This window comes from Phyllobates terribilis, unplaced genomic scaffold (assembly GCF_046119375.1).
Source record: "Phyllobates terribilis strain yellow unplaced genomic scaffold, ASM4611937v1 Scaffold_1__5_contigs__length_1240528914, whole genome shotgun sequence".
Classification (NCBI taxonomy): Eukaryota; Metazoa; Chordata; class Amphibia; order Anura; family Dendrobatidae; genus Phyllobates; species Phyllobates terribilis.
This window is the reverse complement of record NW_027362761.1, coordinates 892,810,733-892,834,842: the sequence shown is the minus strand read 5'-3', so window position 1 is coordinate 892,834,842 and position 24,110 is coordinate 892,810,733. Positions and strand designations below refer to the sequence as shown.

The following is a 24,110-nucleotide window of genomic DNA, read 5'->3' as shown; positions in this document are numbered from 1 at the left end:
GCACAAAAAAACTGAAGCTGAAAAAATGGAGCATTTATGCTGAGTAGGAACTTGAGCAAAAGCTTTGATTCTTTCAGTAAGGGCTCATGCAGACGTCCATGTAAATCAGTCTGATCTCAGACCACAATGTATTTTGGCAAACTCAAAACGAGCCTTACAATTTTTGTATGTAAGTTTTGTACCCATATACCTATAAATAAATATTATAATAAAAAAAACAAACAAACAATAAAAGTACACATATTTGGTATCTCCGCATCCAGAATGACCTGACCTATAAAACTGCCCCACTAGTTAACCCCTTTAGTGAACATAGTAAAAAATAAAAATAAAAAAAAAACAAAGCAAAAAACGATGCTTTATCATCGTGCCACCGAACAAAAAGTGGAATAAAACGCTGAAAACATAATCTTGTCCCGCAAAAAACAAACCGCCATACAGATCTATCAGCCCAAAAATAAAAAACTTGTATCTCTCAGAATAAAGAGATGCAAAAAAAATTATTTTTTCTATAAAATAGTTTTTATTGTGTAAAAGCGCCAAAACATAAAAAAAACTATATAAATGCAGTATCGCTGTAAACGTACTGACGCAAAGAATAAAGCTACCATATCGATTTTTCCACACGTGGAACGGCATAAAAAAAAAAAAAAAACAATTCCGGAATTGTTGGTTTTTGTTTATTCTGCCTCCCAAAAATCGGAATAGAAAAATGCCATGTATCTGAAAATGGTACCAATAAAAACATCAACTTGTCCCGCAAAAAAACAAGCCCTTTTATGACTCTGTCAGCCGATATATGGAAAAATTATAGCTCTCAAAATAAAGTGATGCAAAAACTAGTTTTTGCAACAAAAAAAGCGTATTTTAGTTTGTGACAGCTGCCAAACATAAAAACCCGATATGATTCTGGTAGCGCTGTAATCGCACCGACCTGAAGAATAAAGTCGTCTAATCACTTATACTGCACGACGAAACGGCGTAAAAAATAACCATTTCTTCACCTGCTGCTGATTTGTTCATTCTGCCTCCCAAAGGTCGCAGTAAGGCTCAGCTCACATTTATCCTGCGATCTGCACTGAGCTCTTACACCGAGGCTTCCGTGTAAATCTCTGAAATATGTGATTAAGATGGAATCTGAAGATTCCCTGTAATGAAGCAGATAGAGGCACCGTGGACGCCGTCTGGCCTGTGATCCCACGGTGTCCGTCTTTTTATTAGGCAAGCATTAAAGTGCCATCGGCCACAGCTTTGTGAATCTCTGAAAAAAAGGACACCGCTAAACAGAGGCCAGATGGAGTCCAGAGAAAGTCTGCTGCTTCATTATAGTGAATGGATCCCTCGGGATAGGGTTAGGGTTGTGTTAGGATTAGGGTTGTGTTAGGGTTAGGGTTGTGTTAGGGTTACGGTTAGGATTATGGTTGTGTTAGGGTTAGGGTTAGGATTAGGGTTACAGTTAGGGTTGTGTTAGGGTTAGGATTACGGTTAGGATTAGGGTTGTGTTAGGGTTAGGGTTGCATTAGGGTTGGGGTTAGGTTTGTGTTAGGGTTTTGTTGGGGTTGAGATTTTTTTAAAAGTAAAGCACAAAAATGATGACGATATGGCAACTAGTTTTGAGCTCAAATGTACGCTACTTGAGTTTGCATTGGGTGCTCGGGTATGCACGGAGTATCATGGGTGCTCGAGTGACATGCTTGAGTCTCCGCCCCATATGTTTTGTGGCTGTTATACAGCCAAAAAAACATGCAGGGATTGCCTCCCATACACAAGCAATCCCTGCATGATTTTTTTGGGTGTCTAACAATTATGAAACATGTGGGGTGGGGACTCAAGCATGTCACTCGAGCACCCACGATACATGGTGCATACCCGAGTACCCAATGCGAACTCACGTAGCGAGCACTTGCACTCAAGACTAATGACAACATATTCAATATGATGACCTAATGTTATCAAATTTTGTGTCGTACCTCTGGGTTCAAAATGTTAACTATACCCCTTGATAAAATCCTTGAGGGGTGTAGTTTCCAAAATGGGGTCACTTGTGGAGAGTTTCCACTGTTTAGGCACATCAGGGGCTCTCCAAACATGACATGGTGTCCGCTCTTCATTCCAGGAAATTTTGTGTTCGAAAAGTCACCCAGTGCTCCTTCCCTTCTGAACCCTGCCGTGCATACAAACAGTGTTTTTTCCCCACGTATGGGGTATCGGTATACTCAGGAGAAATTGCACAACAACTGATATGGTGCAATTTCTCCTGTTACCCTTATGAAAACACAAAATATGGGGCTGAAAAACATTTTTGTGGGAAAAATGTGAAAATTTTATTTTTATGGCTCAATGTTAGAAACTTCTGTGAAGTACCTGAGGGTTCAAGGTGCTCACCACACATCTGGATAAGTTCCCTGAGGGGTCTAGTTTCCGAAATGTGTTTTTTTTTTTTTACTGTTTAGGCATATCAGGGGCTCCCCAAACGCGACATGGCGTCCGCTAATTGTTCAAGCAAATTTTACATTCAAAAAGTCAAATGGCGCTCCTTCCCTTCCGAGCCTTGCTGTGTGTTCAAACAGTGGTTTCCCACAACATTTGTGGTATCCTCGTGCTCAGGAGAAATTGCACAACAAACGTTGGGTTCCATTTTTTCCTGTTACCCTTGCGAAAATAAAAAAATTTGGGTCTAAAGTAACATTTTTGTGAAAAAAAGGTGAATGTTCATTGTTTCCTTCCACATTCCAAAAATTCCTGTGACGCACCTGAAGGGTTAATAAACTTCTTGAATGTGGTTTTGAGCACCTTGAGGGGTGCAGTTTTTAGAATGGTGTTACTTTTGGGTATTTTCTGTCATATAGACCCCTCAAAGTGACTTCAAATGTGATGTGGTCCCTAAAAAATGGTTTTGTAAATTTGGTTGGAAAAATGAGAAATCACTGGTCAACTTTTAACCCTTATAACTTCCTAACAAAAAAAAAAAAATTGGTTCCAAAATTGTGCTGATGTAAAGTAGACATGTGGGAAATGTTATTTATTAACTTTCTTTGTGTGACATATCTCTCTGATTTAAGGGCATGAAAATTCAAAGTTTGAAAATTGCAAAATTTTCTAAATTTTCACCAAATTTCCGTTTTTTTCACAAATAAACACAAGTCATATTGAAGAAATTTTACCACTATCATGAAGTACAATATGTCACGAAAAAAGAATTGTAAAAATTGCCCTGGTCATAAACGTGCAAACAACCTTCAGGGGTAAAGGGGTTAATGGTGTTGCAGCCTCTGTGGCCTTTCAGAAAAGGTGTGTGTATACTGACAGACCATGTGACACTTAGACTGCACACAGGTGGACTTCCTTTCACTAAGCATGTGACTTATGAAGGTAATTGCTTGCACCACAAATTTTTAGGGGCTTCATCGCAAAAGGGGTTAATACATATGCACATGCCAATTTTTAGTTATTTGATCCCATAAATTTAATTCATGCCTATATGTTTCTCACTTCTCTTCACCAACTTAGACTATTTAGTGCTGATGCGTCACACACAAATAAAACACATCAAACGCTAGCGCGTGTTAAAGTATTCCATCGTGTGTCAGCTTGTTTCTCGGGGAGGGGGCATTATAGCAGGTGATCATCCGGTGGTTTCCAGAATGTAGAATGTATATTTCCACCAGTCTGTGCTCCCGCTGCTTACTGTATGCAGACTCACGTTTGCTGTAAGCCCCTTGCTACCGATAAAGCCATATGAATATTCCGAGAGCTGCTTATTGCTTGTTCACCCTTGTATTTCAATAGTAGGAGGTCAGAGGCAGGTGGACCAGACACAGCCAGTGCGGCTTCAGCTCCCAGCTGCAATAATGTAATTAAACGGAGACCAGGAGCATAAGAACAGAGGGAAGGAAGCATGTCATGTGCTCAATCCAAGGCAGTCCTAGCAGCAGCAGCAGCAAGTCATTAAGTCAGACTGCACCATTTTTATTCCTACTCTGCTATGAGGTGTTTGTGGAATTTAAAGGAGATCTTCCTCCCCTGCTGACGTCTCCGAGGTGGCCTCTTCCTGGCTGTAGTCAGAGGACGCAGGCGGTATTGAAAGGTCCCAGAAGACCTTTTTGGTTTGCTGAGGAGTTAAAGGATGGACTGTCAGCTGGTCTGAAACTCGCATTCATGTAGTCAATGAAAATCTGGGACCTTGCCAATGTGATAGATCAGATCCTGTAATCTTCTTCTCCACATCTTGCCTATGTCTTGTCATTAACACCTGCTGTGTGTTAGGTGTACCTCTTTCTCCGAAATGCTCTCTCGTCTTATGGGTCCTGCAGCATATGGACACAAGCTGTAATTTATCTGAGGATTGGAGGATTACAGTGGAAAGTTCTGGTTTACGGACACAGATTTAGTGGAAGAGGAAAGAAAAAAAACTGGATTTTTATTCCTGTAGTTGAAGCTGAGTCCTTGAAGCTGTTTCTTTCCTCCTCAAAATGGCTCATGCTGCTGCATCTATTAAAAAAGTCCGAGATCTGGAACTGCCTCCCATTGATGAGAAAGAGAGGGAAAAAGAGAGGAGAAGGCGTAAGATCGCTAGGGATCGCATAGATCGAAAACGTAAGGTATGAAGACTTCCTATATTGAGTCCCAATCATCCAGAAGTGCCTGTGTCATCCCCCGTCTCCCTGTGATATCCGTGTGCTATCCATGTCTTCTGTAGTAGAGTCTGTCCCTGTGATATTCCATCTCCGCAGTCACCTAAAGGGGACTTTATGTGTAATTACGCTGACAGGTCTGTTTTATTCATGGGGTCATGTATACATTAATATTCATGGAGTATGTCAATCTGTTGCTGGATGTGGATTTCTCCGGTGCACCTCCCCTGTAGAGATGCAGAGTTTTCCTGCATCAGTGAATCCTCTGTGCAGACCCCACCTTGCTCATATCGGCTGACCACCATGCTATTGCAGAGCAGCTGTAGGCATACACCTTGTATCGATACATGGACTGCGGATACAACTGCGGATTTAGATCTGCACATCTGGGTGGGTTTTTAGAGCATGTTATGCAGGGGATGGTCTGCTTGCCGTTACCCTTTGCAGGGAGAATCCAGTGAAAGCTGATGATTATGGAAAAGAAAGCGACCTGTAACATGATCAGATTCCTCGAGGTGTCACATATGAAAATATTTGTGGCTTCAGAGGGATGTAAAATGGTTGGTCTGCGGCTTTGGTTCATACAGCTGTACACAATGATCTGATGCCAGCCTCTTTCTAGACGAATGGTGCACCAGCAGTCAATTATTGATGCTTATTATAATCGGGATTTAAAATGTGATTTTTTTTTTTATATATATATGAAACATTTACAAATCATTTTCTCTGGAAGGAGTTTCTCTTTATACCCAAACAGTATAATATGACTAGAGCAAAACCAAAGAAATGAGCCGGAGCATAAATTGGTATACGTGCAATGTATAATATGACTAATGGGATTGGAAGCATAAAATGGTCAGGTGGTGGGATTGCACTCAGACTCCAGTGAAGTACCAAAATGAGAGGGACACATGCCCACCAGAGTCGTCAATATATCTAGTGATGCTTGGAAATTTCTATCACTTGACTTCAGTGACAGCATAGTAAAATTATTATTAGAGAGAACGGCAGAAATTTCCATGAAATTGTAGAAATATCTATGCAGATCTACAGTTCGACTTGGTCCGTTTGTTGGTAGAGGACCGTACAAATGTATTTACAATTCTCCATAATATGTCATGGGATTAATTTTATGTGGAATTTCCCTTTTAGGTTCCCTTTTCTTTAATAGAGTAGGCCAAGGGACAGCTCCCTGCCTTGTTATATAGGAGAATGATCACTGGCATGTCATCCGGTCAGTAGTAGTAATACATTTCTACTGTCCAATTTACTCATCAGAGATCTTTAAGATTTGATGCCTCAAGGGAATAGTTATTGGCAGAAGGAAGGGTGATATTGGCAAGGTCCCATCTACTCGACAGGTATTTCCTCATTTATTGATTTGTAGTTCTATGATAATCTATGTACAGTCCATTTTGGAAGACTATGAAATACGACAAATACAATGGTGCTTTTCCATGTTTGTCAGACTTAAATGTTTCAGATCACAAAACAAATGTAAATATTAGACAAAGATAACACAAGTAAACACAAAATGCTTTTTTAAATGAAGGTCTTTATTATTAAGGGAAAAAGAAATCCAAACCTACAGGGCCCTGTGTGATAAAGGGATTGACCCTAAACCTAATAACTGGTTGGGCCACCCTTAGCAGCAACAACAGCAATCAAATGTTTGCAATAACTGGCAATGAGTCTTTTACAACGTTCTGAAGGAATTTTGGCCCACTCATCTTTGCAAAATTGTTGTAATTTAGCCACATTGGAGGCTTTCCGAGCATGAACCGCCTTTTTAAGGTCATGCCACAGCATCTCAATCAGATTAAGGTCAGGACTTTGACTAGGCCACTCCAAAGTCTTAATTTTGTTTTCTTAAGCCATTCAGAGGTGGACTTGTTGGTATGTTTTGGATCATTGTCCTGCTGCATAACCCAAGTGCGCTTCAGCTTGAGGTCACGAACAGATAGCTGGACATTCTCCTTTAGGATTTTTTGGTAGACAGCAGAATTCATGGTTCTATTTACCACAACAAGTCTTCCAGTTCCTGAAGCAACAAAACAGCCTTTTCTGAAATGCTGTGTTACTTCCATACCAGATGTAATGGGCCATATACATTCCAAAAAGTTAAACTTTTGTCTGATCAGTCCACAGAGTATTCTCCCAAAAGTCTTGGCGATCATCAAGATGTTTTCTGGCAAAAATGAGACAAGCCTTTATGTTCTTTTGGCTCAGCAGTGGTTTTCGTCTTGTAACTCTGCCATGCATGCCACTTTTGCCCAGTCTCTTTCTTATGTGGAGTCATGAACACTGACCTTAACTGAGACCTGCAGTTGTTTGGATGTTGTTGTGGGGTCCTTTGTGACCTCTTGGATGAGTTGTCGCTGCGCACTTGGGGTAATTTTGGTCGGCTGGCCACTCCTGGGAAGATTCACCACTGTTCCTTGTTTTCGCCATTTGTCGATAATGGCTCTCACTGTGGTTTGCTGGAGTCCCAAAGCTTTAGAAATGGCTTTATGACCTTTTCCATTTCTTTGGATCGCAGCATGATGTCTAGCTTATGAGGATTTTTTTGGTCTACTTCACTTTGTCAGGCAGGTCCTATTTAAGTGATTTCTTGATTGAAAACAGGTGTTGCAGTAATCAGGCCTGCGTGTGGCTAGGGAAATTTAACTCAGCTTCCCAAAGAAGTTATAAACCACAGTTAATTTATGTGTTATGAGGGGAAATCACTTTTTCACACGGGGCCTTGTAGGATTGGATTTCTTTTTCCCTTAATAATAAAAACCTTAATTTAAAAACTGCATTTTGTGTTTAGTTTTGTTATCTTTCTCTAATATTTAAATTTGTTTTGTGATCTGGAACATTTAAGTGTGACAAACATGCAAAAGAATAAGAAATCAGGATAAACAGCAGGGAAGGAGGTCAAGACCTGGCCTGGACCTTCTCTGCTACTCCGAGTTTTTGGGGCAATGCCTGGATTGCAAACACTTTTTCACACCACTATAGATACATTAGTTTGTAGCTGTTCTTTGTGCCCTTGTTGATATATAAAACTTCTCCTAATTCATGGATAGCAATGGCATCTTTATGATGGACATTGATTCAAGTTGAATTATAGTACTACTTGAATTGAGCAAAAAAAGATTTGCAGTACCCTGGTACGTGTCTGCAGGCCAGACCACTGCCAAACCTCCTAACCTTCTATCTGCGACATCCCCTGCGCCTCTTTTGATTGTTAGACCATGCATGGATTTTGTTACAATGTAATAATGTCACAGTGGATTACTAATAAGTAAAAGTGACCGCAATGTTGCAGGTAGTAAAAGGTTTACAGTGCTCAAGTCATGCGGCCATTGACTATCGATGCGGCTGCTGGATCAGTGTCCTGCTTACTACCTTTCACAATTTAGTTTCTACATCAAAGCAAATGTAGAAAAAAAGATTATGTGTAATCATTCTTGTTGCTTCATGTTTAAAGGGAACCGATCAGAAGGTTTTCCCAATATAAAGTACTACCACCCCTTTATCGTCTGTTTTACAGTATCCACGAAGATATGAGTCTCCAATCCCCTCTGCATAGCCCCAAAAATATCTTTTATAATGCCTCTATATCACACTATGGGCATCTCTGGTCGTAATCTGGCACCCCCTCTCTGGTCGCAAACGCCGCCCTCCTTCCCGGCTTCATGTGGATGATGTGTCCTACTTCATCAACACAGTGTCCCCCAATCGCACTCCTAGGCGTACTTCACTCTGCCCTGCTGACAGCAGAGCAAAGTGCACCTGTGCAGGAGCGTGATTGAGGGACACTGTGTGGATGACGTAGGACACATCATCCACATAAAGCCTGGAAGAAGCATGGTATTTACGATCAGAGAGGGGGTACCGGATTAAGACCAGAAACGTCCATCGGACCAGGGCTGTAAAGGAGGCTGTAAAGCCAGTACTTTATATTGGGAAAACATGATGACAGGTTCCCTTTAATTCTTTCATACTTAAAAATCAACTATCTCCGATAGTCAGTTTACCTTTACTACATAAGCACACACCGTAGTAATTTCTCTCTCTCGCTCATGCATTATTCTTTATGGTCTCACCCTTCATTGTGATTACATCTTAACAGAGGAGCCTGTACTCATCAGGAAAGTCACCACCAGAGAAATGATGATAATGTATTTATACACATATAAATATATACACACTGTATATATAAAATAAAACTTCACTTTTTAATTGAATGTGTTGTTTTTTTCCAGAATTGTGTTAATTTGACATTGAGAAAATGCATTTTTCTTAGGAGTTCTCTCCTTTATAGACATTGTGTCACAGTGAGGAGTATGGTGCTGGATAGGAGATATATTCCACCCAGCAATTGCCTTTTGCACTGATAAACAGCAGGGAAGGAGGTCAAGACCTGGCCTGGACCTTCTCTGCTATTCCGAGTTTTTGGGGCAATGCCTGGATTGCACAGCTGCAGGTCTTAGCACAGCATAAATAGACAGCCAGAACTCCTCCTGTGTTTTGGTGGGTGGGAAAGAGCTGAGTGAGGTTTTGTGGCAACACCAGACCTGAATGGGCTGGCACTTCCGGGCCCTAACCTATGTTGGGGAAACAAGACGGACTTTTGCTTTGTCTGATGTAAGACTGTTTTTTTCTGCTGCCAGTGTGAATAAAACACTGAGCTTGGACTGAATACCTGTGTGTGCCTCTTATTGTGTCCCTGCCATTGCCTATCTGTACGAATCCCCACAACATCTAAACATTATTTCTATTTCTAATTTAGAAAAGGAGGTGCTATGTTGAATACATTTTCTCTGTAGGCTGGTACTTCCAATTGCTAAGTCAGAGTAACTTTAATGTAGTTCAAAGCCCGCCCCCCCCCCCCCCCCAAAAAAAGTTACTACTAGCTGAGTTAAAGCTCCAGTCTCAATCTAATGGGCAATCTGTAGAACTATTGGAAATGATAGTCCATCCATTCATCTCAAAGAAGTAGAATTTCATGAAGAGAAACCTTCCTTAGTTGGTCTGGCATAAGAAATTATTTTTTTATTAGCCATTATGGAGGAAAGTCAAATCTAACCATGCATTGCATTGGGTCTTTCAAATGAATGGCTAATCACGTAATACCAAGATACAATTAGGTCTTCTAAAACCACGGGTGTTCATTTTTAGCGCCTTTCTTCTCTGATAGTCTGGTCTTGAGGTAGGAAACCCTACTTTATGAGCTACATCCAATGCCATCTTATTGACTATTGACTTGGTTAACACATACTTTTTGTTTTCTTAGGCTGTGTGCTCACGATGCATTTTTTAAGCGTTTCCGCAGCAGCAAAAACGCTGCAGAAATGCTTAAAAAACGCATGATAGAAGGCCTGCCATGTTCCCCAATAATCCGCATGTGCTGTGCACATGCTGCGGAAATTTCCGCTGCGGATTATCATTGCGGAAAAAAACACAGCACTACCAATTATTTTGCGGAAGCGCTGCGTTTTCGCCGCCATTGACTTGAATTGGAATGCATGGATTACCCATCACTGCATCTGTACATGCGGAATCCATGCGTTTCAATGTGCGGATGGTACCCGGGTTTGGAGAAGAGGAGACTCTCCTCCGGACCCGGGTACCATAGTACCTGTAAAAAAAAGAATAAAATAAAAAATAAATGTTATATTCTCTCGGGTCACACAATATAAATCCATGCCGTTTGCATTGATTTATATAGTGTGACCAAGTTGTCAAGCACTTTCCAAGTGATGCTAAAATCGCTTGGAAAGCGCTTGATAACCCGCATGCGGAAACGCATGTGAAGAACGCTTCACATCCGCTTGTCCCTGGCAGGAAAAACGCATGTACAATCCGCATGTACAATCCGCATGTACAATCTGCATGTACAATCCGCATGTACAATCCGCATGCGTTTTTTCTGCCAGGGAGATGCAGAAACGCTCAGGAAAAAATCCGGAGCATTTCTGCATCGTGGGCACATAGCCTAACACTAGTAAATAGATCTTCCCCGTCTTTGACAAAAATTGAAAGATAATATCAGCAAGGTCTGAACTGATTCCTAAAACATAGGGGGAGCAGTAATTCGCTTCAGTTTTGTTGTCTTCTAATTATCTGACATTACATTTATGAACATGCATGTGTGAGAAGTCGCCGATGGAGTATGAGTTCTGTAGTTTGATATTTCATATTAACTCCTTAAAGGGGTTGTCACACTCTGTGTGACTGCAGACTTATGAATCCCCCCAGCGCAGGCACTGTGCTCTGCGGGATTTGCCGGTATGAGACCCGGTAACGGAGGGTATGCATGTGTTATACATACCCCGGCCAGTGGGCAAGGCCTCGCTCTCCATACACTTGTACTGAGCGAGGCCACAACTTCTAGTCGAACGCGCCCACTGGCCGTCCACGTCACTAGTCGCAATGTAGTGCCCACTGTTAGAAAGCTGGGTGTGCGTCCTAGATCATGGGTCTTTCAGCAGGACAATGACCTCAAACATACTTCAAGAAGCACCCAGAAATGGATGACAACAAAGCACTGGAGAGTTCTGAAGTGGCCAGCAATGAGTCCGGATCTAAATCCCATTGAACACCTGTAGAGAGATCTTAAAATTGCTATTCGGAGAAGACGCCTTCAAATATGAGAGACCTGGAGCAGTTTGCAAAAGAAGAGTGGTCTACAATTCCAGTTGAGAGGTGTAAGAAGCTTGCTGATGGCTATAGGAAGCGATTGATTGCAGTTATTTATTCCAAAGGGTGTGCAACCAAATATTAGGTGGAGGGTGCCAACAGTTTTGTCCGGCCCATTTTTGGGGTTTAGTGTGAAATTATGTCCATTTTGCCTTTGTCTGTTCTTTTGTGTTGTTCCAATACACACAAAGGAAATAAACATGTGTATAACAAAACGTGTGTAATTGCAATAATTTTTTGGGAGAAACACTTAATTTTCTGGAACAATTTCAGGGGTACCAACACTTTCATCCATGACTTTTTTTTGTTTTGCTGATTTCAAAATAACTAAAAACTGGTCAAGTTTGGTATTGCCACAATCTCACTGACCTGAAGACTCATGTTGCCAGGTCATTTTTACTACACAATGAACAGTGTAAAAACAAAACCCCAAATCAATTGTGAGTTTTTTCAACTTTAACTTTTTTTTTTCCATTTTTCAGTACATTAAGTCTATTATATGGTAAAATCAATGGTGCCATTCACAATTACAACTTGTCCCGCAAAAAATAAGCCCTCGTATGGCTACGTTAGTGGACTGCAAAAAATGTATGGTTCTAGGAAGAAGTTGAGGGGAAAACAAAAGTGCAAATTTGTAAAAGGGTTAAAGGAATTTTTCGGGTATACAGATAATGACAGCATTGTAAAGCCTGTTAAAAATGAAGTCTCTTCATAATTAACTTGTTAAAATTCTGCTCTGTTCCAAAGATATCACATGTGGTCGCTCCTTACTTCCTGCTAAAGTCTGTGCAAAACAGTGTGAGCAGAGATTTCCTGTCTGTGCTTTGAAAGACTCAGCCAGCAGTTCTTCAGTGTACTCTGATCGGTGATGTCATAGTGGGCGTGGCCTCGGATCCTCAGGTTTTACAGGGAGAAAGTAGGGAGAGCACATTGCAGGCTCCACACAGGACAAGTGAACTGATCAACTAATGATTTTGGCCAGAGGGGTGGTCCTGGGTGTTCCATAATGCTACATTATATCATAATAAATGAATACATTATATAGCTCATTGCCCCTCTGCAGTGCACTCAATCTATGCGGTGCCAATGTCCGCACATGTAAAATTACATTCTCTGAAGAGCCTCAGGACAGTGCATAGTACAGTAGGTGAAGTAGGAGGAATGATGAGGGGAAACCTTGTGTGCAGCGGTTTATCCATCTTGAGACAGTATAGGAGTCTCTAGATGGTGCTTTGTAGGTGAATTGGGTGGATGTTTGTGAGCTGTGGGACAGATACAGCTCTGTCTTTTGTAAAACAGCCTGGAGGGAGAGCCTGCATGAATTTCAGGATGAAAGCAATAAAACACTAGAGGATGGCTGCAAGGGGCTGAAGCGGAGATAAAAAATGAAAATAAACATAACAGAGTCTTTTTTTTTTTTTTTATTATTATTCTTTTTTGTGGCCAGAAAACCCTTGGAAAGTTCTGTATATCTTTTCAAATGCTAAATGAAATGTCTCCTGTAAGGTTATCAGTATTGCCAAGGTGCTGGTTCATTGCCAGTAAGTATCAGGAATTATGGCTTGATTCTAATGAATCTGATTATACTTTCTACCAGATTCATAATATCTAGGCCAATCTATCTTTGTCAAACTGATTTACTAACTGACTACTTACCCATGGGAGCATTCATCCTCTTAATATATGTATTTGATGTCATCACTTTCCTCCATTCCTTGCTTTCCCGTAGGGGTGCACTTACTATGTATAGTCATATGCTGTCAGAACATAATAGGGTATTTATCAGTGCGGGCTCTCTGTCTGTAGTATGATGCCAAACCTGTGACTTGTGAGTTCTGCTCTTGGCTCTTGAGTCATTGAGGGTACAGAAATTGGTGAATATGGATCCAACCAGTCCTTCTCAATAAACACTTCTCCATCAGTTTCGATGTCATACTGTAGCGAATGATGGCCATTGGTTGGCAGCAGTTTGTGGAAATACTACAGGCTCACTTTCCTCTCTGTGCAAAAAATACCTCCCCCCGCCATGCCCTTATTGATCAGCCTGGCCAACTCAGTATGACGAGGAGGCCTCTCAATATTACTTGGCACCGGAGGTCACGTGATGAATGCCACCCAGGCATAGGACCCATATCCAGCTCTCTTTCCATAGCTGTCAGGGGGCCGCTAGTCACCCATCTTGCTGAGCGGGCAATTTTAGCTCTAGCAATGCAGCTGGACCAGCTAATAGCCCTCGTTTATTAGACAGCAATGTGTCTCATGATATTCAGCATCTATATTAATCCTTGTTGTATCTTATTAACCCTTCAAGATCCAAAGTGGGTCGCACTGTCTCAAATAGTTTTTTCTGCTGTCAATGATATCTTAGAGGCTGATTTACTAGTATGGGAGTACATTAATTATCAGACATTTTCAGCTTGATCAGATGCGGCACCTAATCCTTCCATCTTTCTGCTCATTATAAAATAATCCCCCCCGATACCTGTTTTATCTCGGCTAATATCACCCGTAATAATGATACCTGGTGGTGAAGTCATAGGTGAATTGGTAAATTATGGTTCCTGTCATGAACCAGCAAACCCCCAGTAAGTAAATGAGGGCAGTAATCTCATAATAAGAGAATGCCAACCTGGTTGTATACGTGATAAGTACTGAGCACGGCCATGAACACACAACAGGAGTCATGCATCGATCTACACTACTATGTTTTTATGACGGGGATATGGTACAACATACAGGGCGTGACTCGGTGGTTGTGATATAATTCCAGGTATGTGCCCAGCATGTGCCATAGATGGGTGAAAGTGTTGAGATTCTCTCCAGTAAAAGATGTGGAGCATTTGTTAGTAATATTTTAGCAGGAAAACCACAATTCATTTATAACCTCATATCTATCACTGCAGATAGGAAAAGACATTTGCTATTTTCCACTTGCAGGCGGCACTTGTTCCGTACTATGAGAGAGGAATATAATCTCACCGTGCTTGGTCTTGAATCCTTCTAAATGAAATTTTCATGTTCCTGTAATTATGGTTTGGGCACACATGCTCTCCCAGGAGTCATTCTGTGCGCCGGCCTTCATGTGGCCTGGATACCGGAGACGGAGGGTGGGGTTTGATTGATGCTTCGCTCCTCTGTTTTTCCTTTTGTGCTGCTGCGTTAGATGTAGGCTTATTACAACCAAATATACAATTTATAAGGTTTCTAGTACTTGCACCTACAGAAGATATCATTTATTATCCAGGCAATCATATATAGGATTTCTTGCCTTTAGCCATATTTTTCCAAAGATAATAATTAGGGGTGTGTGTGATCCAGCAAGCCTTAACAGGTAACAAGGGCAATATTCAGAAACACCGCAGCTTACTCAATAGAATAACATATACAAGATAGATCTAACAATGAAAAAGCACTTTAAAGGGAGCCTGCACCAGTTTTTTGCCTTATAAACCATAAGATCAGGGCACTGCGGGATCATAAACACTTACAGGCAGTGTCGGACTGGGGTGCCAAGGGCCCACCAGTAACCAACTTCAGGACCCAACTTTTCAGCTACACGGAAATGTGACATAATCCTCAATCACAAATTTATATAACAATGAATTGGGGAGATTGTTAAATGAATAAGCTGCTGCCTTTGTCTGTACACAGTGATTGAAGTGTATTGTGCCAAGTACTGATCATATAAGAGGGTGGTGGCTCACTCCTGCACAGGGGCCCACCGGAGGATTCTCCTGTTCTCCTATGGGTCAGTCCAAGCCTGCTTCCAGGACTCCTTAGTCTTCTTTTTGTTGGAGATGACATTGGCTGCAAATTTGGAACCATAGTCCTCCTGCAGAATTAATTTTGAGCTAATAGGATGCCTCCTTGATGGTATTGCGTGATAGATATGTAGCACCCTGAGGATTCGGCTGCTACAGGGGTATTACACCTCAAGCCAGAGGTGTGGTATTCCACTCCCGGGTAAGGATGGAGTGTGGAACTGAGCTCAGTAGGCTGCATGCACTACATACATCCCATTTCCGGGGGACAGAACAACGGTACTCCCACCAGTATATGTGCAGGTACGACAGCGTCTGTCCCTGGCTGGAGTGGGAGGGGGGTGGAACATCCCAGTAGTGTAGGGGCAGATAGGGGGAGTAGTCTGGGTAAAGCTAGGAGCTCATTGGGTGCTAGTCACCTGGGCTCACACATAGAGGGAGTATATATGGTGGGCACCATCTTAGGACAGGGTCTTTTGAGCAGGGGAGCTCAGCCAGGAGGGCTGACTGGGAGCTGTGGCTCCAGTTGGGCCCAGCTCCAGAGCCAAGCCTGCGGAGGAGAGAGGAGAAAGAAAGGCCCAGAGTGGAAGACCAGAGGGAACCCTAAGAACCCAGAATCAGACCAAAAAGGGTGAAGGGTTGGCGGACACGGGTACCGGAACCCGAACTGGTGGAGGCCACTTATCCTCAGCCAGGAACCGGAGGTCGTGGTCAAGATTTGCCACGACCCTCACCAAATCCACCAGAAAGGCACACCAAGCATAGGGTCAGGGAACCCAGAGGAGGTTTGACCACTAAGAGACCCGAGGGAGCCGGCCAAAGGTGGATCCCTGGTGGGAATGGCCCGAGACAGAGAGGGAGAAGGGAGCTCAGGACCACGCTCCAGAACTGCCTGGGGGTTAGCCGAGTCCAGGACCTGGTGGACGCAGCACGGCTCGGGTGGTCACTCAAGGCCAGAGTGACTGAGAGAACACTTGTGAGTAAAACCCCTGAAACTGCATCTCCTGACTCTGACTCTTCTTACTGCACCATCACAACCGCCCTCATCTTCACCTGCTGCCCTGAGGCCATACCCCTCCCGTTGGGGGTTATACCACCACGCTGCACATCCTTATACACCTGGCCTCAGTGGACTGTTCTGCAGCGGCGGCTTCAAAGCCGCACTCAACGGGTGGCGTAGTCGACACATATTCTAACATCTACTGCCATAGACTGCCGCTTAGTTTGACACCCTGGGCACGGACCGGGTCACCGCCACAAGGACTACTACCCCTACCCAGATCCGGCTCCGGGTATCCCCTGAACATGGCCCAGGGGGTGCGTCAGATAAGTATCTGCCTGTATTTCTCAGCATTGAGGACATCAATAAAAGTTCAATATTGCGGATAACAGCTGTCAAAAACTGTTGTACAGTACTGTATATGTGGATGCAATAAAAGTCTATCTATTGTTGCTATTATGCTATTGATGTCACAATACAATACACATGCATTGTACTGACCATACACTATGGTATGTGGAATTTCTTATCCTAACATTTACTCTATTTTCCTGTGAACCAGATTACGCTTCATGGGAGTAGATTGAGGTCTTTGGGAGGTTTTGCTTTGTTTTTAGTTTCTCTTTAAAACTTAACAAAAAAATACTGGCTTAAAAAATGTGAAATGTTCAATTTATCTTTTAGAAATAAGTTGTTTTCTTCTGAATGTATGGTCTCATTGTAGGCTAATACATGACTATTAATAGACTCACTCTTATGTGCAGCGGTGGTCTGAAAATAGAGCAACTGCAAGCCAATTAGTAAGCTACACTGGGTTAATGGATGATGCTTTACAACGGAAAATATTTTTTTGTGTGTGTAAATGTGCAATACATACAGTTTTTGTGGTAGTGGGATAGTAAGTTATAATGACCCCATGACACCGTACACTAATTTCAATGGTAGCTGATCTGCATTCCTCGATCCACTAAATAGTGTGATGGAGCTGTCTCATTCTGTATCGTACCCAGTATATATACAGTCACTGCTGGACCTGGTAACTGCTGATCTGTGGGACTGCCAAGTGTTAGGGCTTGCTCACACGAGCGTGGAACTCGGACGATTGCTATCCGATGTTTTATCGGGTAGCACTTGGACCAATCTTATACTATGGGGCAGTGGCTCTGCAAATTGGGCCATGCGCCCCCATTCAATTCATTCTATGGGTGCCTATAAAACATTGGCCGGCGCTCGGATGTCATCCGAGTGCAGGCCGAATTACACAAACACAAACAATGGAGAAGATGGAGAAATTAAGTTCTCCGTCTTCTCCATTGTTTGTGTCTGCATAAATATGGTGTGATACGATTCTGTCATGCGAGAGAATCGGATCACAGTAAACTGATACTCAGCTCAACCCTGATCAGAGTTTAAGCTGAGTGTCATTACTATAATGGATCGATCATGGCTCATGTGAGTATGCTCTTGGACTGTCACCGAATTGATTTTGATGACTTATTCCAAGAATAGTTCATCAATATCATAATAGTTAAAACCATCTTTAATTAAAAAGAAAATCCCCAAAAAATAGTAAAGAAAAAAATGTTGATAATTCCCATCTTTTTATTTAGGAAATACAGTGTATGTTGATCTCTGAATGGAAACAATTGTGTTTCATGTGTAGAATAAATATAAGATCCCTGGAAAGAAAATGATTTAACCTTTGCCCCTTCAAGCAGTCTGTTCTCGGTAGGAAATCATTTCTGCCCATTTGATCGCTAAAGTGTCTGTGCGCTTGCACATGGTTTAATTTCAGATTGGCCTGTCTGTTTGCGCAGAGCCAGACGATATAATTATTGGAGGCCTCCTATTTGATTTCTGAATTGATAGGCGAACAGCTTGTACTGTAATAGGCCAAATCCTCTCTAAAATATTAATTTGAAGAGCAAGATTACCAAATGTTCAGACACTTTTTTTTGTGTTTTCTTACATGTTGTCTTGCCGGATTTGATGGGGGCACTGCCAGACATTTGGCTGCGAGTCAGGACACATTTTAATTACAAATTGTAATCTGTGCTGCTTTCCTTAACACTGACTGAAGTGCAGGCGACAATGTCTAAAAGAGCCGTCATTTACTCTACATAGTAGGAACATGGCGCAAGCAGTCACGTGGCAGAAGAATCATATGCACCTTCTAGTGCCCTGGGCACATCTGGAAATGCACTGTGGAGATTGACTTATTGTAGGCTCCTGACATTATTGTTTGATTCTTTGAAGAGATATTTCTTTGTCCCTGTTGTGAAGTAGGGGCTGACATATCATTGGTGCCGAGAGCTAAGGGGGCACACTGGGGGCACACTTCTACCTCTAATTCAGGTGGAATTGTGCATTATGATGAGCTATTGGACTGCAAGGGCCCATATTCTGTCCTGGCACAAGGGCCTCTTCTTTGAGTCCGCCAGTGTGTTGAAGGATTAGTTGGGCAGCTGGGTGCCATCAAGACACTATTCCTTGACTAAGGTATTTATGTAGCACCCTGAGGACTCGGCTGCTACAGGGGTATTACGCCTCAAGCCAGAGGTGTGGTATTCCACTCCCGGGTAAGGATGGAGTGTGGAACTGAGCTCAGATAGCTGCATACACTACATACATCCCATTTCCGGGGGACAGATCGACGGTACTCCCACCAATATATGTGCAGGTACGATAGTGTCTGTCCCTGGCTGGAGTGGGAGGGGGGTGGAACATCCCAGTAGTGTAGGGGCAGATAGGGGGAGCAGTCTGGGTAATGCTAGGAGCTCATTGGGTGCTGGTCACCTGAGCTCACACATAGAGGGAGTATATAAGGTGGGCACCATCTTAGGACAGGGTCTTTTGTAGAGTGAGTCAGCTTTTGTAGAGTCAGAGGAGCAGAGCAGAGAAGCTCAGCCAGAAGGGCTGACAGGGAGTTGTGGTTCCGGCTGGGCCCAGCTCCAAGGCCAAGTCTGAGAGAGAGAGAGGAGTCAGAAGGACCCAGAGAGAAGAAGACGGAACCCCAAGACCCCAGAATACAAACAGCAGGGTGAAGGGTTGGCACCCAGGGTACCGGATCCCAAGCTGGCAGAGAGAAAAGCACACCTTAGCCAGGAACCGGAGGTCGTGGGCAGGATCTGCCACGACCCTCACTAAATCCACTAGGAAGGCATACCAAGTATAGGGTCAGGGAACCCAGAAGAGGTGTACCCACCAAGAGACCCGAGGGAGCCGGACATAAGTGGATCCCTAGTGAGAACGGCCAGAAGAGAGGGAAAGTCGGACAGGAGCTCAGGACCATGCTCCAGAATTGCTTGGGGGTTGGCCGAGTCCAGGACCTGGTGGACGCAGCACGGCTCGGGTGGTCGCTTCAGGCCAGAGTGACCATAAGAACACCCGTAAGTAAAAACCCCTGAACTGCACAGCCCGACTCTGAGTCTTCTTGCTGGATCATCCTGCACCTTCACAACCACCATCCTCTACATCTGACCCCCTGAGGCTATACCCCTCCCGTTGGGGGTTATACTACCACAGCTGCACACATACCACCAGCCTCAGCGGACCTTTCTGCAGCGGCGGCCTTTTGACCGCAAATCAACGGGTGGCGTAGTCGACACTAAGAACATCAATAACATCTATCAAGACTGCCACACACAGAGTTTGACACCCTGGGCACGGACCGGGTCGCCGCCACTCGGAGACTACAACCCCCATCTGATCCGGCTCCGGGTATCCCCCAAACAGCACTGGCCCAGGGGGCGCATCATTTAGATACTGGGCTAGAAATTTAACTATTTTTTTGTCTCCAATGAATGAAACCTGAACTACATCTCTATATGTGTAAAGTACAATTTTAGTGTTCCCCAGTATTTCCAAGCTCATACAAGCCGACTGTAGGCATAAAAGCAGTAGTGCGGAAGTCGCTTCCTTTTCTGCCAGTGGAGGGCTAAATATTTCTACATAGGCTCATGTCTCTTATCATCAGTCTAATGGGAACATTCATTTCCATATTAAATATTCCAAATCTGAAACAACGGATACTGGAAGCCTGTGCTTGCATTTCTTCTGCGGTGTTGCTATCAGTGTGTCAAGAGTGGGAGAAGAGGGTTGCATTGACAATCCAACACAATGGGCAGCACTTTCAACACATTTTATAAGTGGTCATAAACTTGTAAAAAACTCATGAAAGAATAAAGTTACATTAAAACCAAGCACACCATTGTTTTTCCTATGAAATTCTCAATAAGTTTGATGTGTCACATGACCCTCTTCCCATTGAAAAAAATAAAGTTGGATCCAAAATAACCAACTTCAAAATGGCCGCCATGGTCACCACCCATCTGGAAAAGTTTTCCCCCTCCCATATACTAATGTGCCACAAACAGGAAGTTGATATCACCAACCATTCCCATTTAATTTTGGTGTATCCATATAAATGGCCCACCGTGTACATTATTTCGTTATAGGAGCCTGTTTTGTTATAACATGTGAACCTAGAACACCATGAAAAGAAGGATTTGTACATACAGTCTGAAATATTTGTGGACAAGAAGTGGAATTTCCTAATTGAACTGATGTGTTATATTTTCTGCCTCTATACTGGCAAGTGAAATAATTTATATGTCACAGCAGAGATCTCCAAATTGTGGCTTGGGAGCCATATGTGTCTCGCAGGAGCATGGTGTGTGGCTCGTGGCTGTCTGCCAACTTAGTGCGTTAGCACCAGGTCTTGCAAACAGCTATGAAGAACCGGTCTCCATATGGTGACGTTGTGAGTAGCTCCATACAGACAAGCAGGTCTGGATGTACATATACCGGCCGGACTTGCAGTTGAAGAGCTAAATTCAGTAAGAGCTAAGTTGTACATAGGATGATACCACCAGATAGAGGAGGTTAATGCTGAATGTGATAGCATGGTGGGAGGGCTTGATGCAACAAAACCCAATGAGGGTAAGGTGGGAACCCGTGGATGCAAGCATACTGCCTTGGTGGGTTTTCTTTGGGGAAGCTTTGACTGTTATTATACTGATAATGGGGGCAGTACAGTGAGGGAGGCGGCTGCTGGATGTCTCTACTCGGGTGAGAGGGAGAGGGGTCTCGGGTTGTGGCTCACGACCTTCTCTCAGAGCTGAATGTTGCTCTCAAGGTAAGAAAGGTTGGGGATCGTTGTCTTACACTTTGCTATAGAAGAATGTACTGTAAGTCTTTATTGAGTTGCAACATTACCCCCTGCAGATGCAGAAACGCTTTATCCCCTAAGCAGAAATCGAAGGTGGATGCAAGGCGTTCTCCTGTCCCAGATCATAGCATTATTGGTGGCGGGATAGGGGTGCTGAAATATCATATAATATGTATACATATATATATATTTACATTTACTTTACTTGGGACTGTAGTCACTTCTATTTTTAAAAACTTTACAAGAAGTCTTTAAATCTATTGGATGTTACTTTTTGGGGGTCCTAAGACAAGAAACAGAATTGAGTTCAGCGCAATCAAACTTCCTCTTGTCCTCTTGTATGACTGGTGGCATGTCCACGCTGAGCTCCATGAAGGCTATCGTTACGTCAGCATTCACCAATAGTGCCTGAAGCCTGTTTCCTTGAGCTCCAGTCAAGTGATTATGTCTGAACAGCTGAGGTTCTTCCTTTGTTCCAGCCTTTCATTTATTAATCTGTCCACCCATCAAGTATTTCTGAGCGTTTCACATTTCTGTTCATGTAGCAGCTTGTGACTCCTTTTACATTTACACAGATGTCATTCCTGTAGTCACAGTTAATACAGATATTGGGGATGTTGATTTATGATTGTGTCTTTGAGTATAAGACATATATGAGATTAATTGTAATTAGTGTTATTATTTTTGGGGGAGTTTTTTGCTTCTGCTGAGAACCGTTTTTGTTTCATGCTGGTCCTACATTATGTGGCACTGATAGTTCTATACTGTGTAGTTCTTTAGTTGTAAAGTTTTTTACTTTAGAGTTGAGTTAGCTTCTATTTCTCTTCCTTTAGAAAGGGAAGAAATTTGCCACTGCCTTTGATATTTCTCTATCTCCAACAAGCAAAAATCAAGTGGAATAAAAGTATTTGCATTGCAATCATTTCTATGAAGTCTTTATCGCTAATTCAGATACCAGGGACAACACTCATAAAAACCAATAAAATAGAAGCCAATCTTATTTAGAGCCTCCGAATTTGGCTTATTTACCCCTTGCAAGAACCCACAATGTTCACAATTTTTAGGGTGAACTTTCTAGTGTGGCTGCATTGTCTATTCCAAGGTACCCTTGAACCATTTGCAATCGATGTACATCTTTAATTCACAATTGAAAGCCAGCTCAATATAATTAAATCCTGCCTAAGGGGCACACAGGCCCCCGTAATGTGAAGCTTCATCATGTAAACATTGAATGTGTATATTAGACATTAGGCCCTTAGATCTATCATGGCTTTACAGGCCTGACAAAATATCATACAGTTCACAATTTTTACCTTTTACCATTAGCTTGTTTGCATTAGTTGTGTGTTATGTATTACATGGACACAGGTCATTTTTTGCTTTTTTTTCCCTATTTGTTCTTCCTTTTATTCTTGCTTTGTGCCTTTCCCTCTGGGATTAGCTCACAATGCAGGGACCACTAATCTCCTCAGCCAAATGCCAGATGGAACTGGATGTCTGTTCCCTTTCTCTTCCTAACATTGAGAGCATGCCCAGTTTTATTCTTTCATCATGACCAACCTGATTGAAATTATGATGAAAAAAAAAATGATATCCCAACTCTGTTTTTTGTTTTGTAACTGTCTAAAGGTGCCTACAGGAATATATAGTTCTATGTGATAATTATATGTATTTAGTTTTATTTTTTTACTAGATTTAATTAACAGTGACTGTCATCAGCTCTTATGAGTGATACAGTTTGTTCTGTTCTTTGCACTATAAAAAAAAATCTAAAATATTACAAAAATGCATCAGAATGAGATACAGCAATCATGTTATACCCTGCAGTGTCAGCTATCATCGACCTAGTATACAGCTCTGGCAAAAATTAAGAGACCACTGCAAAATTTTCAGTTTCTCTGATTTTTCTCTTTATAGGTATATTTTTGAGTAAAATGTACATTGCTGTTTTAGTCTATAAACTACTGACAACATGTCTCCGAAATTCAAAGCGAAAAATGTTGTATTTATTTGCAGCAAATGAGAAATGGTCAAAATAATAAAAAAGAAACCGTGCTTTCAGACCTCAAATAATGCAAAGAAAACAGGTTCTTATTCATTTAGAAACAACAATACTCATGTTTTAACTCAGGAAGAGTTCAGAAATCAATATTTGGTGGACTAACCATGATTTTTAATCACAGCTTTCATGCGTCTTGGCATGCGTTCCACCAGTCTTTCACACTGCTTTTGGGTGACCTTATGCCATTCCTGGCACAAAAATCTAAGCAGTTCTTTGTTTGATGGCTTGTGACTATCCATCTTCCTCTTGATTACATTCCAGAGGTTTTTAATGGGGTTCAGGTCTGGAGATTGCGCTGGTCATGACAGGGTCTTGATTGACATTGATTGACCTAACTGTGTGACATGGGGCATTGTCCTGCTGGAAAAACCAGTCCTCAGAGTTGGGGAACATTGCCTGAGCAGAAGGATGTGTTTTTCAAGGATAACCTTGTATGCGGCTTGATTCATACGTCCTTCGCAAAGATTAACCTCCCCAATTCCAGCCTTGCTGAAGCATCCCCAGATCATCACCGATCCTCCACCAAATTTCACAGTGGGTGCAAGACACTGTGGCTTGTATGCCTCTCCAGGTCTCCGTCTAACCATTAGACGACCAGGTGTTGGGCAAAGCTGAAAATTAGACTCATCAGAGAAGATTACCTTACTCCAGTCCTCTATGGTCCAATCCTTATGACCTTTGGCAAACTTCAGCCTGGCTCTCCTTTTCTTCTCATTGACGAAAGGCTTTTTTCTAGCTTTACATGACTTGAGACCTGCCTCTAGGAGCCTGTTATGAACTGTTCATGCCATGC

General features: G+C 42.4%; 1 protein-coding gene across 9 annotated transcripts in view; it reads left to right on the top strand.

Annotated features, from left to right (window-relative positions):
- Positions 1-24,110, top strand: part of ANK2 (ankyrin 2) — a 701,030-nt gene that overhangs the window by 389,394 nt on the left and 287,526 nt on the right. For 3 of the 9 annotated variants that reach the window (XM_073640389.1, XM_073640399.1, XM_073640426.1), the window contains exon 1: positions 3,974-4,601. The exons of 4 other annotated variants lie outside the window; for them this stretch is intronic. In XM_073640389.1, coding sequence (XP_073496490.1) covers positions 4,473-4,601 — 129 coding nt within the window. In that variant the 5' untranslated portion in view covers positions 3,974-4,472. Of the gene's footprint in view, positions 1-3,955; positions 4,602-24,110 lie in introns of those variants that run through there. 2 more of the 9 variants (XM_073640124.1, XM_073640365.1) reach the window with 2 other exon arrangements.